The sequence below is a fragment of the Lissotriton vulgaris genome, unplaced genomic scaffold, assembly GCF_964263255.1.
Source record: "Lissotriton vulgaris unplaced genomic scaffold, aLisVul1.2 SCAFFOLD_1872, whole genome shotgun sequence".
NCBI classification, from domain to species: Eukaryota; Metazoa; Chordata; class Amphibia; order Caudata; family Salamandridae; genus Lissotriton; species Lissotriton vulgaris.
In genome coordinates, this window is record NW_028248775.1 from 388,688 (window position 1) to 411,898 (window position 23,211).

A 23,211-nucleotide genomic window follows, 5' to 3' on the forward strand; every position below is an offset into this window, starting at 1 on the left:
AGATTGTGGATTGTGTTCCTCTGCTGACAGAACTTTTAAAACTTCAAGACCTCCTATGAGTGACTGTATGAGCCCGGAATCTCCCTGGAAGAACGTTGCTGTGGACATCATGGGTCCTGTTGGCAGTTCTGGGACGTATGTTATTTCTATGAAGGATGTGTTTTCTAAATGGCCTGTGGTCAAAGTTATCAGAAAATTGGGTACTGACTCAGTGATATTTTTTTTTAATGAAGATTTCCTTAGTGAGGGGACCCCTGCTGGTATAATTAGCGATAATGGTGCACAGTTTACTTCGGAGGCCATGACCCAATATTCATGTAAATGTGGTTGGTAGTCAACACAAAACTACCTCCTTGTATAATCTCATTGGAAATTGTTTGGTGGAGAGGTACACCAGAGTTTTGAAAGGGGCTCTCCAGTTGGCTTTTAAGAACAACATTCCCTGGGAAACACAAATGTTTAAAACTCTCTGGTCTTATAGAGTTTCAATTGTCGATTCTACCAAATGTTCCCCTTTCGAGCTCATGAGGGGCAGCAAACCCAGAGCTAAGAGGTATCCCGCTTGGATTAAAAGTTGTGGAGAGGAGAGTGGGTCTTCTGATGTAAAGAACAATCTCCTTCTTAAACTTGACAAGTACAAAAGGTTCTATGACAAGAAACATGACGCTCTTAAGGTCAGGCTTTCTGTTGGCCAGTGGGTCAGAATCCAGAAGCCAGGTTTTGTGCAAAAAAAATGAAAGTACATTTTTTGAACCTCAACGCATTGCTCAATTAAGAAAAAATGCTGTTATTCTGGAGAACAGAAAATGTTGGCCTCTGAAAACAGTTGCTTTATGTAAAGCTCCGTTTGCAAGTGATTCTGTTGTCAACGAGTCGTCTGTTTTGCCTGATTTTTCCGATTGTCCACAGGATCCTGGTGCTCAAGAAAGGGAAGCCATGGTTTCACAGGATGAAGATACCAACCCCTCAGCGAAAGGACCATCAGACGTCCGGTTGTTTTAAACGATTATGTTTGTAATAATGCTTGATTTGTTTGTAAAGGAGGAGATGCAGTGTTCTTCTCTTCCCTCGTGGAGCCTCTCATGCGTGGAGAGTGTGGCCCTGTGAGGGTATGTATGTATTGGCATACTTGTATAGCGCAATGACTGTCACCCAACGGGTATCCTGGCGCTTGGACTTCAGTAATCCATACAAGGATGTTTCCAGCTACTGCCATGTAATAGTGTAATAGTCGGGCTTACAGCACCGCGGGGTCAGCTGATTGTGACTCCCGCAGGCTCGCAGTTCGTTGTCTGGTTGAGTTATTTAATAAACTTGAAGTTCTCACTTTTGTGTAGTGTGGATTGTTCACTACACCCACCTCAACCACCGCCTACAAGTTCTCCAACCCACCAGGAGCCTCGACTCTGGTCCCTCTTGCCCCCCCACACTCCCAGATCCATAGAAGCGAGGCAGGGGGTGGGGCGCGGCCTCCCCAGCGCACTAGGCCATCCGCCTCTCTGAACATCTGGCTCTTGGACTGACCCTCCCTGCAGAGCCCACCCCTCCCTTGCGCCTAGAGACCCCCAGGAGTGATGACATGGCCTTGCATTGGTATGGACACTCAGTCATCACCCCCACATGTCGCAGCGGCTTGTCGCGAGTAAGAGGCCACTCAGTCCTTGCATTCTCCAGGGTTCCTTTATTAGGGACTCATTTTCAGATCATAGTGACAGAAGGAGGCTTGGCCTGTGGCCAATGATGCGGTCAGCTGTGGTCTCTGGCTTGACACACGTGTCAGTGGCTCTTGATTGGCAGGTGCTCCATCTTTCATGCCACTGTCCCTCCTGAAGGAGCGCCTACTGAGTGACATACTGCTGAGTATCAGGGTCCTCCTCATGCTCCTCTTCGCTGTCGTCCTCATAGGATTCCCATTCTGTGACAAAGGTGAGAAAACATGAGTGACCGCACGTGCTGTAGGGTAAGAGCTGCACTGGGGCACTGGGTACATGGCTAGCAATGCCCTCTGCTCTCATTGGCTCCACCCCATAAACCCCACATGAAGCGTACTGCCCTCTCCTGAGCCATGGTCCCTCCCCAGATGCAACAAGGAAAATAAACAACACAATACACTCTGTGCATCTGCATATGTAATATATCAGTGTCCCCACGAGTCCCCCAACCCTTCCTTCTTCCAGCCAGCTCCCCCAACCCCTCCCTCTTCCTGCCAGCTCCCCCAACCCTTCTCTCTTCCAGCTCCCTCCCCCAACCCTTCCCTCTCCCAGCCAGCTCCCCAACCCTTCCCTCTTCCAGCCAGCTCCCCCAACCCTTCTCTCTTCCAGCCAGCTCCGCCAACCCCTCCCACTTCCTGCCAGCTCCCCCAACCCTTCTCTCTTCCTGCCAGCTCCCCCAACCCTTCTCTCTCCCAGCCAGCTCCCAAACCCTTCCCTCTTCCAGCCAGCTCCCCAACCCTTGCCTCTCCCAGCTAGCTCCCCAACCCTTCCCTCTTCCAGCCAGCTCCCCCAACCCTTCTCTCTCCTAGCAACCCTCCCCAACCTCTTCCTGCCAGCTCCACCAACCCTTCTCTCCCCCAGTCAGCTCCCCACAACCCTTCTCTCTCCCAGCCAGCTCCCCCAACCCTTCTCTCTCCTAGCAACCTTCCCCAACCCCTTCCTCTTCCTGCCAGCTCCCCCAACCCTTCTCTCTCCCAGTCAGCTCCCCCAACCCTTCTCTCTCCCAGCCAGCTCCCCCAACCCTTCTCTCTCCTAGCAACCTCCCCCAATCCTTCTCTCTCCCAGCCAGCTACCCCCAACCCCTCCCTCTTCTTGCCAGCTCCCCCAACCCTTCTCTCTTCCAGCCAGCTCCCCCAACCATTCCCTCTCCCAGCCAGCTCCACCAACCCTTCTCTCTCCCAGCAAGCTCCCTTCTCCATCCCCTCTCTCTCCCAGCCAACTCCTTCTAACCCTTCTCTCTCCCAGCCAGCTCCCCCAACCCTTCTCTCTCCCAGCTCCCCCAACCCTTCTCTCTTCCAGCCAGCTACCCCCAAACCCACCCTCTTCCTGCCAGCTCCCCCAACCCTTCTCTCTCCCAGCTAGCTCCCTCCTCCATCCCCTCTCTCTCCCAGCCAACTCCTTCTAACCCTTCTCTCTCCCAGCCAGCTCCCCCAACCCTTCCCTCTTTCAGCCAGCTACCCCAACCCCTCCCTCTTCCAGCCAGCTCCCCAACCCTTCTTTCTCCCAGCCAGCTCCCCAACCCTTCTCTCTCCCAGTCAGCTATCTCCTCCATTCCCTCTCACCAACCATTCTCTCTCCCAGCCAGCTCCCTCCCCAACCCTTCTCTCTCCCAGCCAGCTCCCCCAACCCTTCTCTCTTCCAGCCAGCTCCCCCAACCCCTCCCACTTCCTGCCAGCTCCCCCAACCCTTCTCTCTTCCTGCCAGCTCCCCAACCCTTCTCTCTCCCAGCCAGCTCCCAAACCCTTCCCTCTTCCAGCCAGCTCCCCAACCCTTGCCTCTCCCAGCTAGCTCCCCAACCCTTCCCTCTTCCAGCCAGCTCCCCCAACCCTTCTCTCTCCTAGCAACCCTCCCCAACCTCTTCCTGCCAGCTCCACCAACCCTTCTCTCTCCCAGTCAGCTCCCCACAACCCTTCTCTCTCCCAGCCAGCTCCCCCAACCCTTCTCTCTCCTAGCAACCTTCCCCAACCCCTTCCTCTTCCTGCCAGCTCCCCCAACCCTTCTCTCTCCCAGTCAGCTCCCCCAACCCTTCTCTCTCACAGCCAGCTCCCCCAACCCTTCTCTCTCCTAGCAACCTCCCCCAATCTTTCTCTCTCCCAGCCAGCTACCCCCAACCCCTCCCTCTTCCTGCCAGCTCCCCAACCCTTCTCTCTTCCAGCCAGCTCCCCCAACCATTCCCTCTCCCAGCCAGCTCCACCAACGCTTCTCTCTCCCAGCAAGCTCCCTTCTCCATCCCCTCTCTCTCCCAGCCAACTCCTTCTAACCCTTCTCTCTCCCAGCCAGTTCCCCCAACCCTTCTCTCTCCCAGCTCCCCCAACCCTTCTCTCTTCCAGCCAGCTACCCCCAAACCCACCCTCTTCCTGCCAGCTCCCCCAACCCTTCTCTCTCCCAGCTAGCTCCCTCCTCCATCCCCTCTCTCTCTCCCAGCCAACTCCTTCTAACCCTTCTCTCTCCCAGCCAGCTCCCCAAACCCTTCCCTCTTTCAGCCAGCTACCCCAACCCCTCCCTCTTCCAGCCAGCTCCCCAACCCTTCTTTCTCCCAGCCAGCTCCCCAACCCTTCTCTCTCCCAGTCAGCTATCTCCTCCATTCCCTCTCACCAACCATTCTCTCTCCCAGCCAGCTCCCTCCCAAACCCTTCTCTCTCCCAGCCAGCTCCCCCAACCCTTCTCTCTCCCAGCCAGCTCCCCCACCCCGTGCCTCTTTCAACCAGCTCCCTCCCCCAACCCTTCTCTCTCCCAGCCAGATCCCTCCTCCATCCCCTCTCTCCCAGCCAGCTCCCCCAACCCTTCTCTCTCCCAGCCAGCTCCCCCACCCTGTGCATCTTTCAGCCAGCTCCCTCCCCCAACCCTTTTCTCTCCCAGCCAGATCCCTCCTCCATCCCCTCTCTCTCCCAGCCAGCTCCTCCTAACCCTTCTCTCTCCCAGCCAGTTCCCCAACCCTTCCCTCTTCCTGACAGCTCCCTCCCCCAACCCTTCTCTCTCCCAGCCAGATCCCTCCCTCAATCCTTCTGTCTCCCAGCCAGCTCCCTACCCCTTTTTTCTCCCAGTCAGCTCTCTCTTCCATCCCCTCTCTCCAACCCTTCTCTCTCCCAGTAAGCTCTCTCCTCCATTCCCTCTCACAACCCTTCTCTCTCCCAGCCAGCTACCACCAACCCTTCCCTCTACCAGCCAGCTCCCCCAACCCTTCTCTCTCCCAGCCAGCTACCCCAACCCTTCCCTCTCCCAGCCAGCTCCCACAACCATTCTCTCTTCCATTCAGCTCCCCAACCCTTCTCTCTCCCAGTCAGCTCCCTCCTCCATCCCCTCTCTCCAACCATTCTCTCTCCCAGCCAGATCCCTCCCTTAACCCTTCTTTCTCCCAGCCAGCTCCTCCTAACCCTTCTCTCTCCCAGCCAGCTCCCCAACCCTTCCCTCTTCCAGCCAGCTCCTCCAACCCTTCTCTCTCCCGGTCAGCTCCCTCCCCCAACACTTCTTTCTCCCAGCCAGCTCCCCGAACCCTTCCCTCTACCAGCCAGCTCCCTCCCCAACCCTTCCCTCTTCCAGCCAGCTTCCTCCCAAACCCTTCTCTCTCCCAGCCAGCTCCCCAACCCTTCCCTGTCCCAGCCAGCTCCCCAACCCTTCTCTCTCCCAGCCAGCTCCCCAACCCTTCCCCCAACCCTTCCCTCTTCCAGCCAGCTCCCCCAACCCTTCTCTCTCCCAGACAGCTCCCCAACCCTTCCCTCTTCCAGCCAGCTCCCCAACCCTTCCCTCTCCCAGCCAGCTCCCCAACCCTTCCCTCTCCCAGCCAGCTCCCCAACCCTTCCCTCTTCCAGCCAGCTCCCCCAACCCTTCCCTCTCCCAGCCAGCTCCCCAACCCTTCCCTCTCCCAGCCAGCTCCCCCAACCCATCACTCTCCCAGCCAGCTCCCCAACCCTTCCTTCTTCCAGCCAGCTCCCTCCCCAACCCTCCTCTCTCCCAGCCAGCTCCCCATCCCTTCCCTCTCCCAGCCAGCTCCCCAACCTTTTTCTCTCCCAGTCAGCTCCCTCCTCCATCCCCTCTCACCAACACTTCTCTCTTCTCCCAAACGTCTCTACTACCCCCTACCATTGTCTGCCGCCTGCAAGTTTCTCCTTCCCCTCTCTTTCCCAGCCCCACCACCACCTGTGGGCAGGCCCATTCTGTCTCTCTCACCCCTCCATCTTATGCCCCTACCCGCGTGCTTCCACCCCTGCATCCATGTCACCCAGCCTTCCTCCCCCTCGAAGCCTGTCCCTCTCCCCACTGACGTCACAGGTAAGTTTACCATAAGTATATTCCATGCATTTCTTCTGTGAGAAGGCGGACACCGTGTGGTCCTCAGTCCGTACGATCGTACTGGGGCTGGGTAGGGCCAGCACGTTCTTCAGGTAACAGTTGCCGCTGCGGAGAAAGAAGAACATGGGTCACCTTCGTGGCGCTATACGAACAAACGCAAAACAAATGTAAGACACTGAGGGGCTTACTTATGAGAGCCGTGAGTCACTTTTGCGCCACGTAAAGTAGTACATGCGTGACGCTGGGCTCTCATTAAGGTTTACGAAGCCACGCAGAGCCGCCCTGCATGGCTTTGAGTGGTCTCATTAATCATTAATAAGGCAAAGCTTGGGGGCGGGGTGGGTTTTCACACAAGACCCACGGAATTTACGATGCCCCAGATTTACAAAGTGGTGTAAACCTAGGAAAGCACCAAATCCGTAAAAGACAGTGGCATGATGAGATCTACATGTCTGTCATGCATCTGTCACACACGTGTGGCATGGCATGATGAGATCTACATGTCTGTCATGCATCTGTCACACTCGTGTGGCATGGCATGATGAGATCTACATGTCTGTCATGCATCTGTCACACACGTGTGGCATGGCATGATGAGATCTACATGTCTGTCATGCATCTGTCACACACGTGTGGCGTGGCATGATGAGATCTACATGTCTGTCATGCATCTGTCACACACGTATGGCGTGGCATGGTCAGATCTACATGTCTGTCATGCATCTGTCACACGTGTGGCGTGGCATGATCAGGTCTACATGTCTGTCATGCATCTGTCACACACGTGTGGCATGGCATGATGAGATCTACATGTCTGTCATGCATCTGTCACACACGTGTGGCATGGCATGATGAGATCTACATGTTAGTCATGCATCTGTCACACACGTGTGGCATGGCATGATGAGATCTACATGTCTGTCATGCACCTGTCACACACGTGTGGCATGGCATGATGAGATCTACATGTCTGTCATGCATCTGTCACACACTTGTGGCATGGCATGATGAGATCTACATGTCTGTCATGCATCTGTCACACACGTGTGGCGTGGCATGATGAGATCTACATGTCTGTCATGCAACTGTCACACATGTGTGGCGTGGCATGATCAGATCTAAATGTCTGTCATGCATCTGTCACACACGTGCGGCATGGCATGATGAGATCTACATGTCTGTCATGCATCTGTCACACACGTGTGGCATGGCATGATGAGATCTACGTATCTGTCACACACGTGTGGCATGGCATGATCAGATCTACATGTCTGTCATGCATCTGTCACACACGTGTGGCATGGCATGATGAGATCTACGTATCTGTCACACACGTGTGGCATGGTATGATCAGATCTACATGTCTGTCATGCATCTGTCACAAACGTGTGGCATGGCAAGATAAGATCTACATGTCTGTCATGCATCTGTCACACGTGTGGCATGGCATGATCAGATCTACATGTCTGTCATGCATCTGTCACACATGTGTGGCGTGGCATGCACACTCCAGCATGCAAGGTGTCTAGAGACTTTGCGTCCTGCTTCTTTGCCCTGACCCCAGAGGTGTCCATGTTGGTCCTATGGTGGGAGAAGACTTCATTATAAGTAGGGCTCCTGGTTTTATGGTATTTATATTTTGGCCATTTCCATCTGTATTTATCCATATTTATTTTTTGACCATTTTATTTGTATTTATCCATATTTATTTCTGTTTTACATGTAAATGAAGTTATAAAACTGTACATTTCCATATCGATTTAACTGATAGACGTGCACTCATACTTTGATGTCTGTTGTGTTTTAGCTATTTAACCCCTTGCATGCTCGTGACGGAACCGCTCCGTCACGAACCTCGGGTGAGCTGTGCTTGTGACGGAACGGTTCCGTCACGGCCCGCTCGCCGCGCCTGCGCGGCGGGAATTCCGCGCCTGCGCTGAGCGTTCTATTGGGTGGGCGGGGCCGTGACGGAACCGTTCCGTCACAAGCACAGCTCACCCGAGGCTCGTGACGGAGCGGTTCCGTCACGAGCACCGGAGCGCTGCGCGGCCCCCCCTCCCCCTTAGCACTGTGGCGGAATAGCCGCCGCAGTGAAGGGGTTAAGCTGCCAAATATTACATGCCAATACATGCACTGGTAAACACTAGCATTATACCATAAGCAGGGCTCGAGTCTGGGTACCACGCGGGTGGACGGCGTCCCCCCACTTATTTTACCAGGAGCTCGATTACTGGAGCAAATGGAGCCACACATTCACTCTTTGGCCTCTCTGGGGCGAGATCGGAGCTCATTCAGAACGCTGCTCAAGTGCTGGCTTCTCTGATGCAATCGCATCTAAGGGGTGAGCGAGGAGAGGCAATGAGTCTGATGGTGCAAGCCACCTTTTGTGACGTCAGCATCCCTCCTACTTATTTTTTTAGGACTTGTGCCCTGACCATAAGTGTATATTGACATATGCCATTATTTAAAGAAATGTCATCCTATTTTTTAATTTCCCATGCTGTCCATCTGCTCAGCTGCTGGCCTATAATTCATGAAAGACAGCATGGAAAGTCACTTAAAAGAAGCATTTTTTTTGTATTTATCCACTTTTAAAAATAAATGCAGACAGAAAACACATTGTTTTCTGTCTGTATTTATCTGTAAAAATCCGTAAAAATGGAAAACAGCGAGCCTTAAATATAAGACACAAGTGGTAAGGAAAAGGCATATGGAAGAGGCCTAGAGGCCCTTATTAGTAGCAGCACTAGCTGCACAGCCTTGCGTACAGGGGTGTAAACAGCAAGCACTTTGAGTGAGTCCATGCTACAGGGATAGCAGCTAATTTAAGGCAATCACACACATGGACACTCACTCTTTCGTTTGCCCGCTCACTCACTGACTCAGTCACTCATCAATTTGCTCACTCACAACCTCATTTGCTTAATCACTCATATACCTCGTAGAGGTAACTTGCTCCTGAGGCGGAAGCCGGGAGAAAACGCTCGAGAATATTTTTAAACTTGCAAATTGTATCTGTGTTTTTACTCACCCTGCTCTCTCCTACTTGAGCAATTCCCCCCTGAAACCATTCGTGTCAGCTACCCCCGCACAGCGGATCTTAGCGCTGCTGCGGGTTGAAAACTTCTTTCGCAGCCATTCCCCACAAGACCACAGACCACGCCCACTGCCGTGAGGCCACGCCCCCTCCCCATAACTATGTGCATTCCCCGTGCGCGCAGCGGACGAGCGCAGCGGGCGCGCCGCCAGAGCGCCAAAGGCAAGCCCATCTGCGCCCATCCGCTCCCGGCCAGGACCAGGGGCCACGCACCCTGCTCCTCTTCTGACTTATACCTCAGCTCAGTTGCTTTGTTTTAATGCGACTCAGTCCATCGCCCCTTCCCTGCTTCAGCGCACAGTCGCCCTGGGTATCTCTGTCCCTTCGCTCCCCTCGTCTGGATCTACGCTGCTCACTCCCCGGTTGCACGTTCCTTCCCCTCCTGCCACTCCTTCCCCTTCTCCCCCCACCTGGGCCCCTGCCTACCTGCTAAACACTAGATCGGCTGGTAGGCACCAGCACGAGCTCTTTAACTTATTGGACACCGAGGCCCCTGACTTTCTGTTTCGCACAGAAACTTGGTTCTCGGCCCATTCCCTCCCTGATCTATTGTCCACTCTCCCCGACTCTTACTACGCCCTTCGGGCGGATCACCCTGCTGGCAAAGCCGGTGGGGGGGTGGCGATGATCACTCGCTCCAACTTTCAGTTCCAGCCTCTTCCTTTCTGATCTCCTTCTCCATCGAGCTTGAAGCACCAGAGAAACTCCCCTTATCCAAGAATATCTCGGCTCGCAATTGGAATCGGGTTGATCTCAACTCTCTCGGTGCTTCTCTCGCTTCCTTCTCCCCCCGATCTTCTTAACCTTTCCCTTGATCTTCAAGTAGGCGCCGTGAATCACTGGCTGTCCTCTTCTTGTGACCTGGTTGCCCCCCTCAGGAAAGTCAAGGCTTGCCGCCCCCATGATGCCCAAAAGTGGTTTACGGACGAGTTGAAAATTCTTAAACTGGACCTTAGGCGCTCTGAACGCCATTGGAGGCGCAACTACTGTCCTCTCTTGCGAGCTAAATACAAGTCTCTTCTAGCTAACTACAAGAGGGCTATCCTCTCAGCTAAAACCACTTATTTCTCGGAGAAAATCATCTCATCAGCCAATAAGCCCAAAGAGATGTTCGCCATAGTTCGCAACTTAGTTGCTTCTGACAGGGCCAACCCTAACCTCATCCCCTCCCAAGCTCTCTGTTTGTCCCTGAATGATTTTTTTTTAGAGAAGATCGCGAAGATCAAATCTAACATCCCTTCAGTATCTTCGCCACCCCCTTCCCCTGCACTCCCTCCGCCCTCTTCTTGCCTTGACCAGTTCCCCCCATCTCTTTGAACTCCTTTCTTGCTTTACTCCAGAAAGTGAAGTCAGGCTCCCCGGCTGATTGTGTTCCTGCTCCCATTCTGAGAGAGCTCTTCACTCACTGCCCTGATCCCCCCCTTTCCCTTCTTAATGCCTCTATCTCCTCAGGCCTAGTCTCGAAATCCTTTAAATCGGCCATAGTTTTCCCCATTTTAAAAAATCCCAGCTTAGACCCCTCCCTTCTGTCCAATTTCAGACCCATTTCCCTTCTTCCATACCTTGGGAAGATCTTAGAGAGTTATATTACAACTTGTCTCTCCACTTGGCCTCCCACCAAGCGGGATTCCGCCCGGCCCACTCTACTGAGTCAGTGGTCCTGTCCGTTCTAGACGAGCTAAAGAGCAAGGCTGATTCCAACCTACTTCTATCAAAAAGGAGGGAAGAGGATTCAAGGTCCATTCAGTTCCCCTAGTTAGATACTGAATTAATCAAAAGGGAATGGACACTGGTGTCTACTAAACCTTCGGTTAGTCTTTGAAAACCCTCATAGACAGCCTGATTTAGTCGATGCGGTGTATCTTTTATCCGCCCCGTCAGGCGTCATGGCATATTCATAGGGTAGTCAAATAACGTGCGGCATGCCTGCCTCACCCGAGGCTACCTCTGGTCCAGGTAGAAGTGTCCAGAAATAATAGGAAAGGGAAAAATATAAAAAAATAATTTTTAATGAAAAGGTTGGCACTCTTGTTAAAAAAAACAGCTTTCAGTCCCTGTGCTGACTCTGCCCCTGGAACCAGGGGCAGAGTCAGCACAGGGACTGAAAGCTGGTCCTCGTGGCAAAGACCACTCCTAGTGACTCTTCACTCCTGTAGAAGCCTCTAAGAACGCCTATTAAGGTGACTGTATAAGAAATTCCATAATAGCTATAGGAACCTACACAAGTTGTGTAAGTACCTTCTGTGTATGTATTTTTTGTCTTTTTGTCCTGACGAGAGCTCTACAGCCCCGGCTGGGCTCATAGAGCTGAAACATGTTGACGCATCCATATATATATATATAGATATATGGCAATCTAGTTGCCCGATTACATATATATCGAATTTTTTAACAACAGTGCCAACCTTTTCATTAAAAATTATTTTTTGGTGACACACTGTTTTTATATTTTTCCCTTTCCTATTATTTCTGGACACTTCTACCTGGACCAGAGGTAGCCTCGGGTGAGGCAGGCATACCGCACGTTATTTGATTCCAACCTACCCCAAGCCTTGGTGCTCCTTGATTTGTCCGCTGCGTTTGACACGGTCGACCACTCCATCCTTCTCGACCGTGTCCGCGCAGCGGGCGTTCGGGGCACTGCCCTCTCTTGGTTCGCCTCTCTTCTTAAAGAACGGACTCAGGCGGTCCATCTTTCTGGTTTCATTGCCCTCACCCGCTTGGTTCCATGCGGGGTCCCCCAAGGTTCCTCCCTGTCCCCTCTTCTTTTTAATCTTTACATCCACCCCCTTATTCTCTCTCTTCTTGACATGGGGGTCTCCGTGTATAATTACGCGGACGACCTCCAGTTAGTGTGTGATCTTTCCTCTCCTTTGGACTCCCTACCTAAATTCCACTCTCCCTAGCTTTCATCTCTGAGTGGATGAACCACAACCAACATAAAACTCAATCTGGACAAGACGGAGTTGGTCCTGACTGTCCCTACCACCTCCCCCTGGTCTGCCGCCTTTTGGCCCTCCACCTTTGGTCCCCCGCCCATACCAGCGGCCTCTGCAAAGACCTTGGGCATTAAAGTCAGTCGGGACCTCTCCATGCATGCCCAGATTAGCTCAGTTGTCTCCTCCTGCTTCCTTTCCCTCCAGATTATTCGGAAAGTGTCCCGCTTCTTTTCTTCCGATGCTCTTAAACTTATTATTTTGGCAATGATTCTTTCTCGTCTTGATTACGGGAATAGCCTCTACGTGGGTATTCCGGCCTACGAACTACGCCGTCTTCAGGCTATCCAAAATCAGGCCGCCCGTATTATCCTTCACCTTCCAAGTCCCTCCACATCACTCCTGTTTTGAAATCCCTTCACTGGCTTCCCATTTGCCAGAGATCCCTTTTCAAGATGGGTTGTCTGGCCTTCATGGCCTGTGCCCGCACTGCCCCGGCTTTCATTCATTCCCTCATCAGTCCCTAAACTCCCAACCATGCCCTCCGTTCCTCCAATCAGGCTCTTCTCAATGGTCTGCGCTTCCGCAGATCCAAAACTGGAGGCACTAGATTCTCTGTATTAGCCCCTCGCTTCTGGAACAGTCTTCCACTGTCCATTAGATCCATTCCAGTCTACCTACAATTCCGCAAGGCCTTTAAAACCTTCCTGTTCTCCCAAGCGTACTCCTGCTGATTCCCTCTCGGTAGAATTCCATTCATCTCAGCCCTCTACTTTAGCGCCAGGAAGCCGCTAGGTCACAGTGCGCTCTATCAAGAACTTTTAACTTCAACTAACTTCAGCTTCTACAATCGCTTGCTCGTTAGCTCACTCTTTCACTTATTCACTCTTTCATTCATTAACGTACACCCACTTGATCGCTCACTCCATAGCTCACTAACTGGCAGATGCATCAACGTAGCCTTTTGCTATTCCTAAATAGCGATTTTTAAGGAATCGCTATTTAGGAAAAGCAAAAGCCTATGCATGTATGAATCGCTATTAAAATAGCGATTCCTTAAAATTCCTTAATTGCTACTCGCAAATTGCTAGTCGCAATTAAGGAATGCTGTCCCATTCATTCCTATGGGCCTACAGGCTCTAGCGGTTTACTAGCTCGGGGCTATTTAGCCCTCGCCTCTCTGTGTACGCGCAGCGGGAGCGCGCAGCGGAGCCGAAGAGTAGCCAAAGAGTAGCCCGTCTGCGCCCGTCCGCGACAGGACGGGGCCAGGGGCCACTCACTCTGCTCAGGAAGGAGCGCCGGGACGCTCCTTCGCTGGAGCAGCTGCGCGCATAATAAATGCCATTAACATAACATAACATAACATAACATATTTCTATTATCTACCATGGCGTCTTCAGAGGACACACGTCTCAGGTACACCCCCCAATCCCTATTAGCTCTCCGGCCTCAGGGACAACCGAGATGTGCATGCGACAACTGGCCATATCCAGAAGGCCTGTTCTCTTGTTTTCAATGTAGATTTCAAGCCACTTCCGACACAATCATTACTGGTTTCACAAGGGCTACTAACACTGAAACGAAAGGCTGGAAAAGCTTTCTTTTAAATGTCCGATCACTCCCCCGGCACCATGTCGAGATCTGGGACACTATTCAGAGCCTCAAACCAGAAGTATGTTTCCTTACGGAAACTTGGCTGAAGCCCCATACTGTCCCATCCATAACTCTGGGAATCCCTCAGGGATATAAAATTCTAAGACAGGACCGCCCAGTAAAAACTGGTGGCGGAACCGCCATTATTTACAAGGAAAAGCTCCATATTACAGTGTTAGAACAAACTATTTTGCCTTCTATGGAAATAATGATTTTTAAAATAAACACTAGAACTAAGGACCACTGGAGAGGTGCTCTAGTATACCGGCCCCCGGGCCCCAATGCTGGCTTTTCACTAGCCCTAACCGAAATACTAGCCCCACACATGAGGGCAAAAGAAAATGTTATCTTACTTGGAGATTTTAATTTTCATGCAGACGTAGCAGAAGATTCTGACACTAAACTCCTTCTAGCCGACCTTGCTCTTCTAGGTCTCCATCTACGAAACTGTGGCCCCACCCATAGGAAAGGCCACACTCTGGATTTAATATTTACCAACCATCCCTCAATACATTGCCACCCTCCCAAATCCATAAACTGGTCCGATCACAGCATGCTGGAATTCTCCTTTTTACAACTAACCAAACCTTCTGGTCCTCCTACTACACTGAGCATCAAACGGAGATCATGGCATAAAATCACCCCAGACACATTCGAGCAAGTCTGGAGAGAGCCTATTATCTCTGACTCTGATAACACTGAATCGGCTCTAGCCAAACTTAATAATACCCTTCTGGATGCCATAAACCTTTTAGCCCCTCAAAAACTAGTTAAACAACCCTCGACCACCAAAAAAAGAGACATGGTACACCGAAACATTAAAAACAGAGAAACAAAAATGCAGAAAGCTGGAAAAACTATGGAGAAAGAATCATTCTCTCGCCAGTAAGGAACTTTACATGCAGGCAATATCTACCTATTATAAAAACATTAAAAAGGCAAGAAAAACCTACTTAATATCTCAGCTTGATGAAGCCGGCAACTCAACTAGAGAATTATATAAAATCCTCTAAACCTTTACCAATCCCTCGGCTTGTGAAAGCCCCGACACTTTCTCTCAAGAGTTGTGTAACAACATTTCTCAATTTTTCGAGGACAAGATCGACACTATCTACAATAAAATCCTGGCCAAACACCCCAATAACACGGAAGACCCTAGTACCTCATGCAAAAAAAACCCCACAGAGACCTTCATTGACATCCCAGAAGCCACTGAGAGTGATATTCTATCATTACTGAGCAACATGAAATCTGGCTCTCCCCGTGATCTTCTCCCTGCCAGACTGACAAACAACCTGAGCAGAATACTATGCCCAATCATCCGAAAAATCCTCAACCTCTCCTTTAAAGAAGATAAACTTCCTCAGCAGTGGAAAGAGGCAGTAGTGAATCCTATACGCAAAAACACCACCTCTCCTTGGACGGAACTCTCCAACCTCCGTCCCATCTCTCTTCTGCCCCTCCTGAGCAAGCTGGCTGAGAAATTTGTTAACACCCAGATTTCCAGTTTCATAGAGGCGACAGGGGGCCTGGACCAATCTCAATCTGGGTTCAGGCCCAACTACAGCACCGAATCAGCACTCCTCTCCGTGACCGATAACATCAAGATGTCACAGGATAGAGGAGGCTCGATGATTCTGGTGCTGTAAGACCTGTCGGCCGCTTTTGATACTGTGTCCCATAAAATCCTGCTGAGCTGGCTGCAGGGAGTGGGCATTGGAGGTCAAGCCCTTGCATGGTTGGAAAGTTTCCTCTTCGGACGCTCACAATCTGTCAGCCTGGGCCCCTACCGTTCAATCTCCAGGGAGCTCACGAAAGGGGTGCCTCAGGGCTCATGCCTAAGCCCCACATTATTTAATGTGTATGTGGCCCCCCTTGCTGAGATTGTGAGGAAGTATGGATTCACACCAGTGTCCTACGCCGACGACACTCAACTCCTCTACCCTTTCCATGCCCTTAACTCTAATGTTAGGGAAAACTTTGCTGAAGGCATGAGGGCTGTTTCAAATTGGATGGCTTCCAACTGCCTCCAATGTAATGTCGGGAAGACAGAGGTAATGCTCTTTGGGAAAGCTAGCATACTCTGGTCTCCCGACTGGTGGCCTCTGGACTTAGGACCAGTACCTTCCCCAAAACTGACTGTCAAAAATCTGGGTGTGAAACTGGACCAAAATCTAACCCTAAAAGAACACGCAAACGTGATTGCAGGAGCTTGTTTCCGCACCATTGGCCTGCTCAGACAAGTTTTCCCTCTCTTACCTGACACCTACACAAAGACCCTTGTACAGGCCCTGGTAATAAGTCGATTAGTCTATTGTAACGGGCTCCTGATACTAGCTAACGAGGATGCCATTAATCGACTACAGGTGGTTCAGAACACGGCGGCCAGACTGATTCTGAACGCTCCCACAAGAACACCTTCTAGACCCCTGCTGAGAGAACTTCACTGGCTCCCAATACGCCAACGTGTCAAATTTAAAATCTGCTGTACTGTCCATAAGTGCCTGTTTGGAAACGGCCCCAATTACTTAACCCAAAAACTACAGCTTTACAAACCGGACCGCGATCTGCGGTCAAGCAATCAACTTCTGTTAAAACCCCCTCTCATCAAAAAGACCAGACAAGGCGGCCGAGCCCTCTCCCTAGTGGGGCCGACCTTGTGGAACAATCTGCCCCTCAGCCTCAGACAGATCACAAATCACCTATCCTTTAGAAAAAGGCTAAAAACCAACTTGTTCGTAGAGGAATAACTAACTGTAGTTCCACCATCGTATCCTCAGCTCATCTGTAATGCCCTTGTCTCTCACCATCCTAGCGAGCAAAGCGCGGAGATACCCCGATCGGGGTCGATTCTTGCGCTATACAAGAAATTAAATAAATAAATAAATAAATGAATGAGCAATTTGCGAGTACCAGTAGATACTCGCAAATTGCTCATGCAATTTCAAGGGTGCAAGGGTGTCAAAATGACACCCTGTTGCACCCCTGAAATTGATCTATGCACATATGTTGCACACACACATGCCCTAAGGGCATGTGTGTGCGCAACATGAAACTTTGAAAACTGCACAAAAGTGCTTTTTTCAAAGTTTTAGCAAATTACCATGAAGTCCAACTTCATGGTAATTTGCTCCCCCTATTAGCAAATTCGCTATTTTTTTGACTTTCATGCATTGCATTAAGGAATCTCAATTTGGGATTCCTTAAATGCAATCACAATTTAAGGAATCTCAATTTAGAGATTCCTTAAATTGCATTTTTTGCATTTGGGATGATGCATCCCAAATGCAAAAATACCGGGAGCAAAGGGGCAGATTCTGAGAATCTGCCCATTTGCTCCCGGCTATTTACTTTGATGCATATGCCTGTAAGTCACTTGTTGACTGATGTACTCATTCATTCACTCACACACCCGTTCGTTTTTCCATTCACAATGTATATAGTGGCCGGCGGAGGGATGTCGTATACTCACTGAAGTTCTTCCTTGGCATACTCTCTAGACACGAAAGTCCACATCTGGCACAGGTTGTCGTGGGTGCAGTGGTGCTGACACTCACGATATGAAGACGCTTTCACTATCTTTTGATCATTTCCTGTGAAGTCCATGTCAACGTAAACTTCATGGCTGCAGGCTAAAGGATATTGGAGTAAGCTGGTTAGGGAGGCAACTACAGTGAGGCAGACATAACATCTGGAATTATGGACAACACATCTGGAGTGACTTAGTGATAGCTATGTCTGCTTTCATTGAAAACATACCTGGACTCATTGATGTTACACCTAGAGTCACTGAGTACATCTATTATATTGACAACATATCAGAAATCCCTGACGTCACACCTGGAGTCACTTACAACACATCTATAACCAACTTTATTGCCAGTTTTAGAAATAACAACGTAGACACAGCACCATTGCTGTAGCTTCTATTATCAGGAATGTCAGGCAAGCCTGCCCTGTGGAGTCGCACCGGGGTAAGATATGCACAGTTGAGGTAGTAGGTCTGAATAAGGCGGAGCCTAGTGGAGTTTGTGAGTGTCCTTGGGGCCATCAGGGCATCTCTCCAGCCTTCCCCCTCAAGAGGACCAAGCCATCGATGCCAACGGGCCTTGAGAGGTTCTAGTGTGGATGGGGTGTTGCTGATCAGAGAGCGATAAATTTGGGATATCCCTCCCTTTCCCAGGTTCCCCATAAAGAGTTTGTCCTCTAAAGGGCTGGATTCAGGGGCGGTTGTGTGGTCAGGGCGTGTCACAGCTGGAGGTAGTGAAAGAATTGGGCGGAGTGCAAGGAGTATGTCTGTTTGAGGTCTTGGAAGAGGACAGGTGTTCACCCATCCAGATATCACCCAAACAAGTTATGCCGATGAAATCCTATTTCTGGAACCCTGGTAGGGTTGCAACCTCCGGTAGCCAAGTGCCATGCCACAAAGGTGTCTGCGGTTAGTGTTGGTGTTCCAGTGGATGTGGTGCAGCACGGAGTGCCATGCCAGGAGGACTGTGCGGGTAACTGCTGGTAGTGTGCGTGGAATTGGGGCTCCGTAGAGCATGGTCTGGACTCGGGAGAATCTGAGGTTCTCTAGCTCCAGTCGATAGGTTGGGTCCGACCATCCACCATTAAACCAGTCGAGAATCACTAAAAGGCGAGTGGCTAGGTAGTACAAGAATGAGTTTGTCATCTCCATACCACTTCCGTAGGTTGGTCGTTGACATGTTGTGAGGGCCAGGTCTCGGAGCCAGCTGCAAGGGAGGTGGAGCGGAAGGTTTTGAATGGTGTATAAAAGACGGGGGAGAACCATCATTTTAAAAAGTGCGACTCTGCCCAGGTGATTCAGCGGAAGAGTCTGCCAGCGGTGGAGGTCACCTTTGATGCACTGGAGGAGTGGGGTTCGATTAAGGGACCAGGTCAATTCGGGAAGGAGTGCCACCTAGATCCTGAGATATTTGAATGAGCGCCTACGCAGGGGAATGGTTGTTTGCCACTATACACACCTAGAGACATGGAGAGGCCCTACCATGGATTTGGCTGGATTAAGACGTAGTCCTGATGCCTTCTCGAATAAGTGGAGGATAAGGAGAGCCATTGGTCCTCACCGGGCTGGGTCCGCCAGATAGAAGAGGACGTCGTCGGCATATAAGGCAATCCGGTCCTCATGGGACCCCTGCCAGCGCCAACCGTGGATCAGGTCATCACTTCAGATGCGACACACCAAGGGCTCGATTGTGATGATGAATAAGAGAGGGGGAAAGGGGTATCCCTGGCGGGTCCCCCTCGCAACCGGGACAGTGTCTGGCAGTGTGCCGTTTATTAGGACTCTGGCTGACGGAGTGAAGTAAAGGGCCTTCACCATTCTCTGGTAGGAGGGCCTGAATCCTGCCCTGTCCAACACCCCTCCAACGTAGTGCCAGTTAACTCTATCAAAGGCCTTTCAAAATCAAGCAGCACTAGAGCTAAGTAGGGTGTTAGGCGACTACGGTGAGCGAGGGCTACTTATAGGCATCTGAGACTGTGTCTCGTGCTGCGTATGGCATGAAACCACACTGGTCAGGGGAGATGAGGGTGTGGAGCACTTGCTTCATGTGGGTGGCATGGATGGTTGCATAGATTTTGACCTCTGTATTGATGAGGAAAATTGGGCAGTATTGGGCACAGGAGGGCAGTGGGGGATGTACTTTGGGTATGACCACAATGGTGGCAATGTGTGTGGCTGCTGGGATGGCGCCCCTCTCTGTAGTTTCTTTGAAGATGGAATGGAGTCTCGGGATAAGGGTCTCTCGAGATGCTACGTAATACTCCGCAGAAAACCCATCTGGACAGGGAGTCTTAGGGGTGGCGAGTGCGGGAATAGAGTCTCCAATTTCTTCGGGCGTGATGGGTTCCTCCAGGATTGCGCTCTCGGCCCGGGAGAGTCGCGGAAGGGGGGTATCCGGCAAAAAGGAGGAACTGTTCTGTGCCAGAGGGGTCTGTTGAGTGGAGCTCTTTGTAACAGGATGCAAAGACCTGGGCAATTGCCACCAGGGTGCGAGAGATTTGTCCTTGCGCATCGCAGATTTCGGGGACAATCCAGTTGGCCATGTGGTGGGTGGCGAGCCAATGGAGCAATTTTCCGTTCTTGTCCCCCATCAATAGACCCTGGCAACAAGGACCTCCAGAGCAGTTTAGCAGATTCAAGGGAGATATTTTTGATCTCCTCTCACATGAGGTGCAGTTGACGGCGTTCTGCTTCTCCTTCCTCTGCAGCCAATGTGCTCTCCAGGCGGAGGGCTTGGGCTTCAAGATTGGAGAGTCGGTGGTCTTGGACCTGTCGTTTGCGTTTGAGGAACCATTTCGCATATCCCCGAATTGGGGTTTTACCTGCCTCCCACAATGCATCTCATAGTTGTGCTGTGCCTTCATTCCTACGGAAATGGGTACTTAGGGGCAGATTTACAAGCCCCTTGTGCCACTTTTGCGTCACTTTTCCCATGTTATAAGTGATGTAAAAGTGGTGCAAGTGGCTTGTAAATAATCCCCTTAGTTCTTCTCCCACTTTCTCTTTATATTCTGAGTCTTGAGGATAGAAGGCGTTTAATCGGCACGTGGGTCGTAGCGCCCCTGTGGGCCGCCCAACCGCAGGAGGAGGGGGGAGTGGTCAGACACTCCACGCACCAGTACTTTAATGTCCGAGACAGCGCGGTAGTCCGGGCCGGCATAAAGATAAGGTCTATGCAAGAGTGGGTATGCTGTGCAGCCGATGTGTCACATCTGTTGTCATTAACAACATATCTGGAATCACTGACACCACACCTGAACTCACTGAGAACACATCTATAATCAATAACAACATACCTGGCATCAGTGACACCACACCTGGAATCACTGACACCACACCTGGAGTCACTGACATCACACCTGGACTCACTGACGACACATCTATTGGAATTTCTGCCAACACATTTGGTGTTGCTAACTTTTCTTCTGGAGCCATCGACAACTGATCTCAAAATAATCACAGGAGATATGGAATCACCAACAACATCTTCTGTGCTGCTCAATACTCATACAATAACTGAAACCCCTGACCACAAATCTGTAATGAATAACTCCACACGCAGAGGGCTAATCACAAACTGCATTGTGTAGTACATTACTTTGGTGCTCAAATGATACTGAGAGATACTGTTAGTAAGAGAAGGGTGATATCTTCCCATGCCTCAACTTTAGTGAGACAGGGTTGATAGCTGTGCTTTAATATTAGTAAGAGGAGAGTGATATCTTCACGTGCTCTGATGTTAGTGAGAGAGGGCTGATATCTTCACATGCTCATTTGAGTGAGAGAGGGCTGACATCTTTACGTGCTCTGATGTGAGTGAGAGAGGGCTGATATCTTCACGTGCTCTGATGTGAGTGAGAGAGGGCTGATATCTTCACGTGCTCATGTTAGTGAGAGAGGGCTGATATCTTCACGTGCTCTGATGTGAGTGAGAAACGGCTGATATCTTCACGTGCTCATGTTAGAGAGAGAGGGCTGATATCTTCATGTGCCCTGATGTGAGTGAGAGAGGGCTGATACCTTCACGTGCTCACGTTAGTTTGAGAGGGCTGATATCTTCACGTGCTCTGATGTGAGTGAGATAGGGCTGATATCTTCACGTGCTCTGATGTAAGTGAGAGAAGGCTGATATCTTCAGGTGCTCTGATGTTAGTGAGAGAGGGCTGATATCTTCACGTGCTCTGATGTTAGTGAGAGAGAGCTGTTATATTCACGGGCTCTGATGTGAGTGAGAGAGGGCTGATATCTTCACGTGCTCTGATGTGAGTGAGAGAGGGCTGATACCTTCACATGCTCACGTTAGTTTGAGAGGGCTGATATCTTCATGTGCTCTGATGTGAGTGAGATAGGGCTGATATCTTCACGTGCTCTGATATAAGTGAGAGAAGGCTGATATCTTCAGGTGCTCTGATGTTAGTGAGAGAGGGCTGATATCTTCACGTGCTCTGATGTTAGTGAGAGAGGGCTGTTATATTCACGGGCTCTGATGTGAGTGAGAGAGGGCTAATATCTTCATGTGCTCTGATGTAAGTGAGAGAGGGCTGATATCTTCACGTGCTCTGATGTTAGTGAGAGAGGGCTGATATCTTCACGTGCTCTGATGTTAGTGAGAGACGGCTGATATCTTCAGGTGCTCTGATGTTAGTGATAGAGGGATGATATCTTCACGTGCTCTGATGTAAGTGAGAGAGGGCTGATATCGTCACGTGCTGTGATGTGAATGAGAGAGGGTTGATATCTTCATGTGCTCTCATGTTAGTGAGAGAGGGCTGATATCTTCACGTGATCTGATGTTAGTGAGAGAGGGCTGGTATCTTCACGTGCTCTAACGTTAGTGAGAGGGCTGATATCTTCACAGGCTCTGATGTTAGTGAGAGAGGGCTGATATCTTCACGTGCTCTGATGTGAGTGAGAGAAGGCTGATATCTTCACATGCTCATGTTAGTGAGAGAGGGCTGAAATCTTCATGTGCTCTGATGTAAGTGAGAGAGGGCTGATATCTTCACATGCTCTGATGTGAGTGAGAGAGGGATGATATCTTCATGTGCTCTGATATAAGTGAGAGAGTGCTGATATCTTCACAGGCTCTGATGTTAGTGAGAGAGGGCTGATATCTTCACGTGCTCTGATGTGAGTGAGAGAGGGATGATATCTTCACGTGCTCTGATGTAAGTAAGAGAGGGCTGATATCTTCACATGCTCTGATGTGAGTGAGAGAGGGATGCTATCTTCATGTGCTCTGATATAAGTGAGAGAGGGCTGATATCTTCACATGCTGTGATGTGAGTGAGAGAGGGCTGATATCTTCACCTGCTCATGTTAGTTTGAGAAGGCTGACATCTTCACGTGCCCTGATATGAGTGAGAGAGGGCTGATATCTTCACATGCTCACGTTAGTTTGAGATGGCTGATATCTTCACGTGCCCTGATGTTAGTGAGATAGGGCTGATATCTTCACGTGCTCTGATGTGAGTGAGAGAGGGCTGGTATCTTCACGTGCTCATGTTAGTGAGAGAGGGCTGATATCTTTACGTGCTCTGATGTTAGTGAGAGAGGGCTGATATCTTCATGTGCTCATGTTAGTGAGAGAGGGCTGATATATTCATGTGCTCATGTTAGTGAGAGAGGGCTGATATCTTCAGGTGCTCTGATGTTAGTGAGAGAGGGCTGATATCTCCATGTGCTCATGTTAGTGAGAGAGGGCTGATATCTACAAGTGCTCTGATGTTAGTGAGAGAGAGCTGATATCTTCACGTGCTCTGAGGTGAGTGAGAGTGGGCTGATATCTTCACGTGCTCTGATGTAAGTGAGAGAGGGCTGATATCTTCACGTGCTCTAATGTGAGTGAGAGAGGGATGATATCTTCACATGCTCCTGTTAGTTTGAGAGGGCTGATATTTTCACGTGCTCTGAAGTGAGTGAGAGAGGGCTGATATCTTCACGTGCTCTGATGTTAGTGAGAGAGGGCTGATATCTTCACGTGCTCATGTTAGT

The 23,211-nt window shown here is 50.5% G+C and overlaps 1 protein-coding gene across 1 annotated transcript in view; it reads right to left on the bottom strand.

The window, feature by feature from the left end:
• Positions 1-1,663: 1,663 nt before the first annotated feature.
• The window catches only part of LOC147663833 (coagulation factor XI-like), a 72,407-nt gene continuing 50,859 nt past the window's right edge, over positions 1,664-23,211 (bottom strand). The window contains exons 6-8 of the mRNA XM_086950170.1: positions 17,161-17,320; positions 5,992-6,107; positions 1,664-1,915 (exon numbers count right to left, since the gene is read on the bottom strand). Coding sequence (XP_086806296.1) covers positions 1,839-1,915; positions 5,992-6,107; positions 17,161-17,320 — 353 coding nt within the window. The 3' untranslated portion in view covers positions 1,664-1,838. The remainder of the gene's footprint in view (positions 1,916-5,991; positions 6,108-17,160; positions 17,321-23,211) is intronic.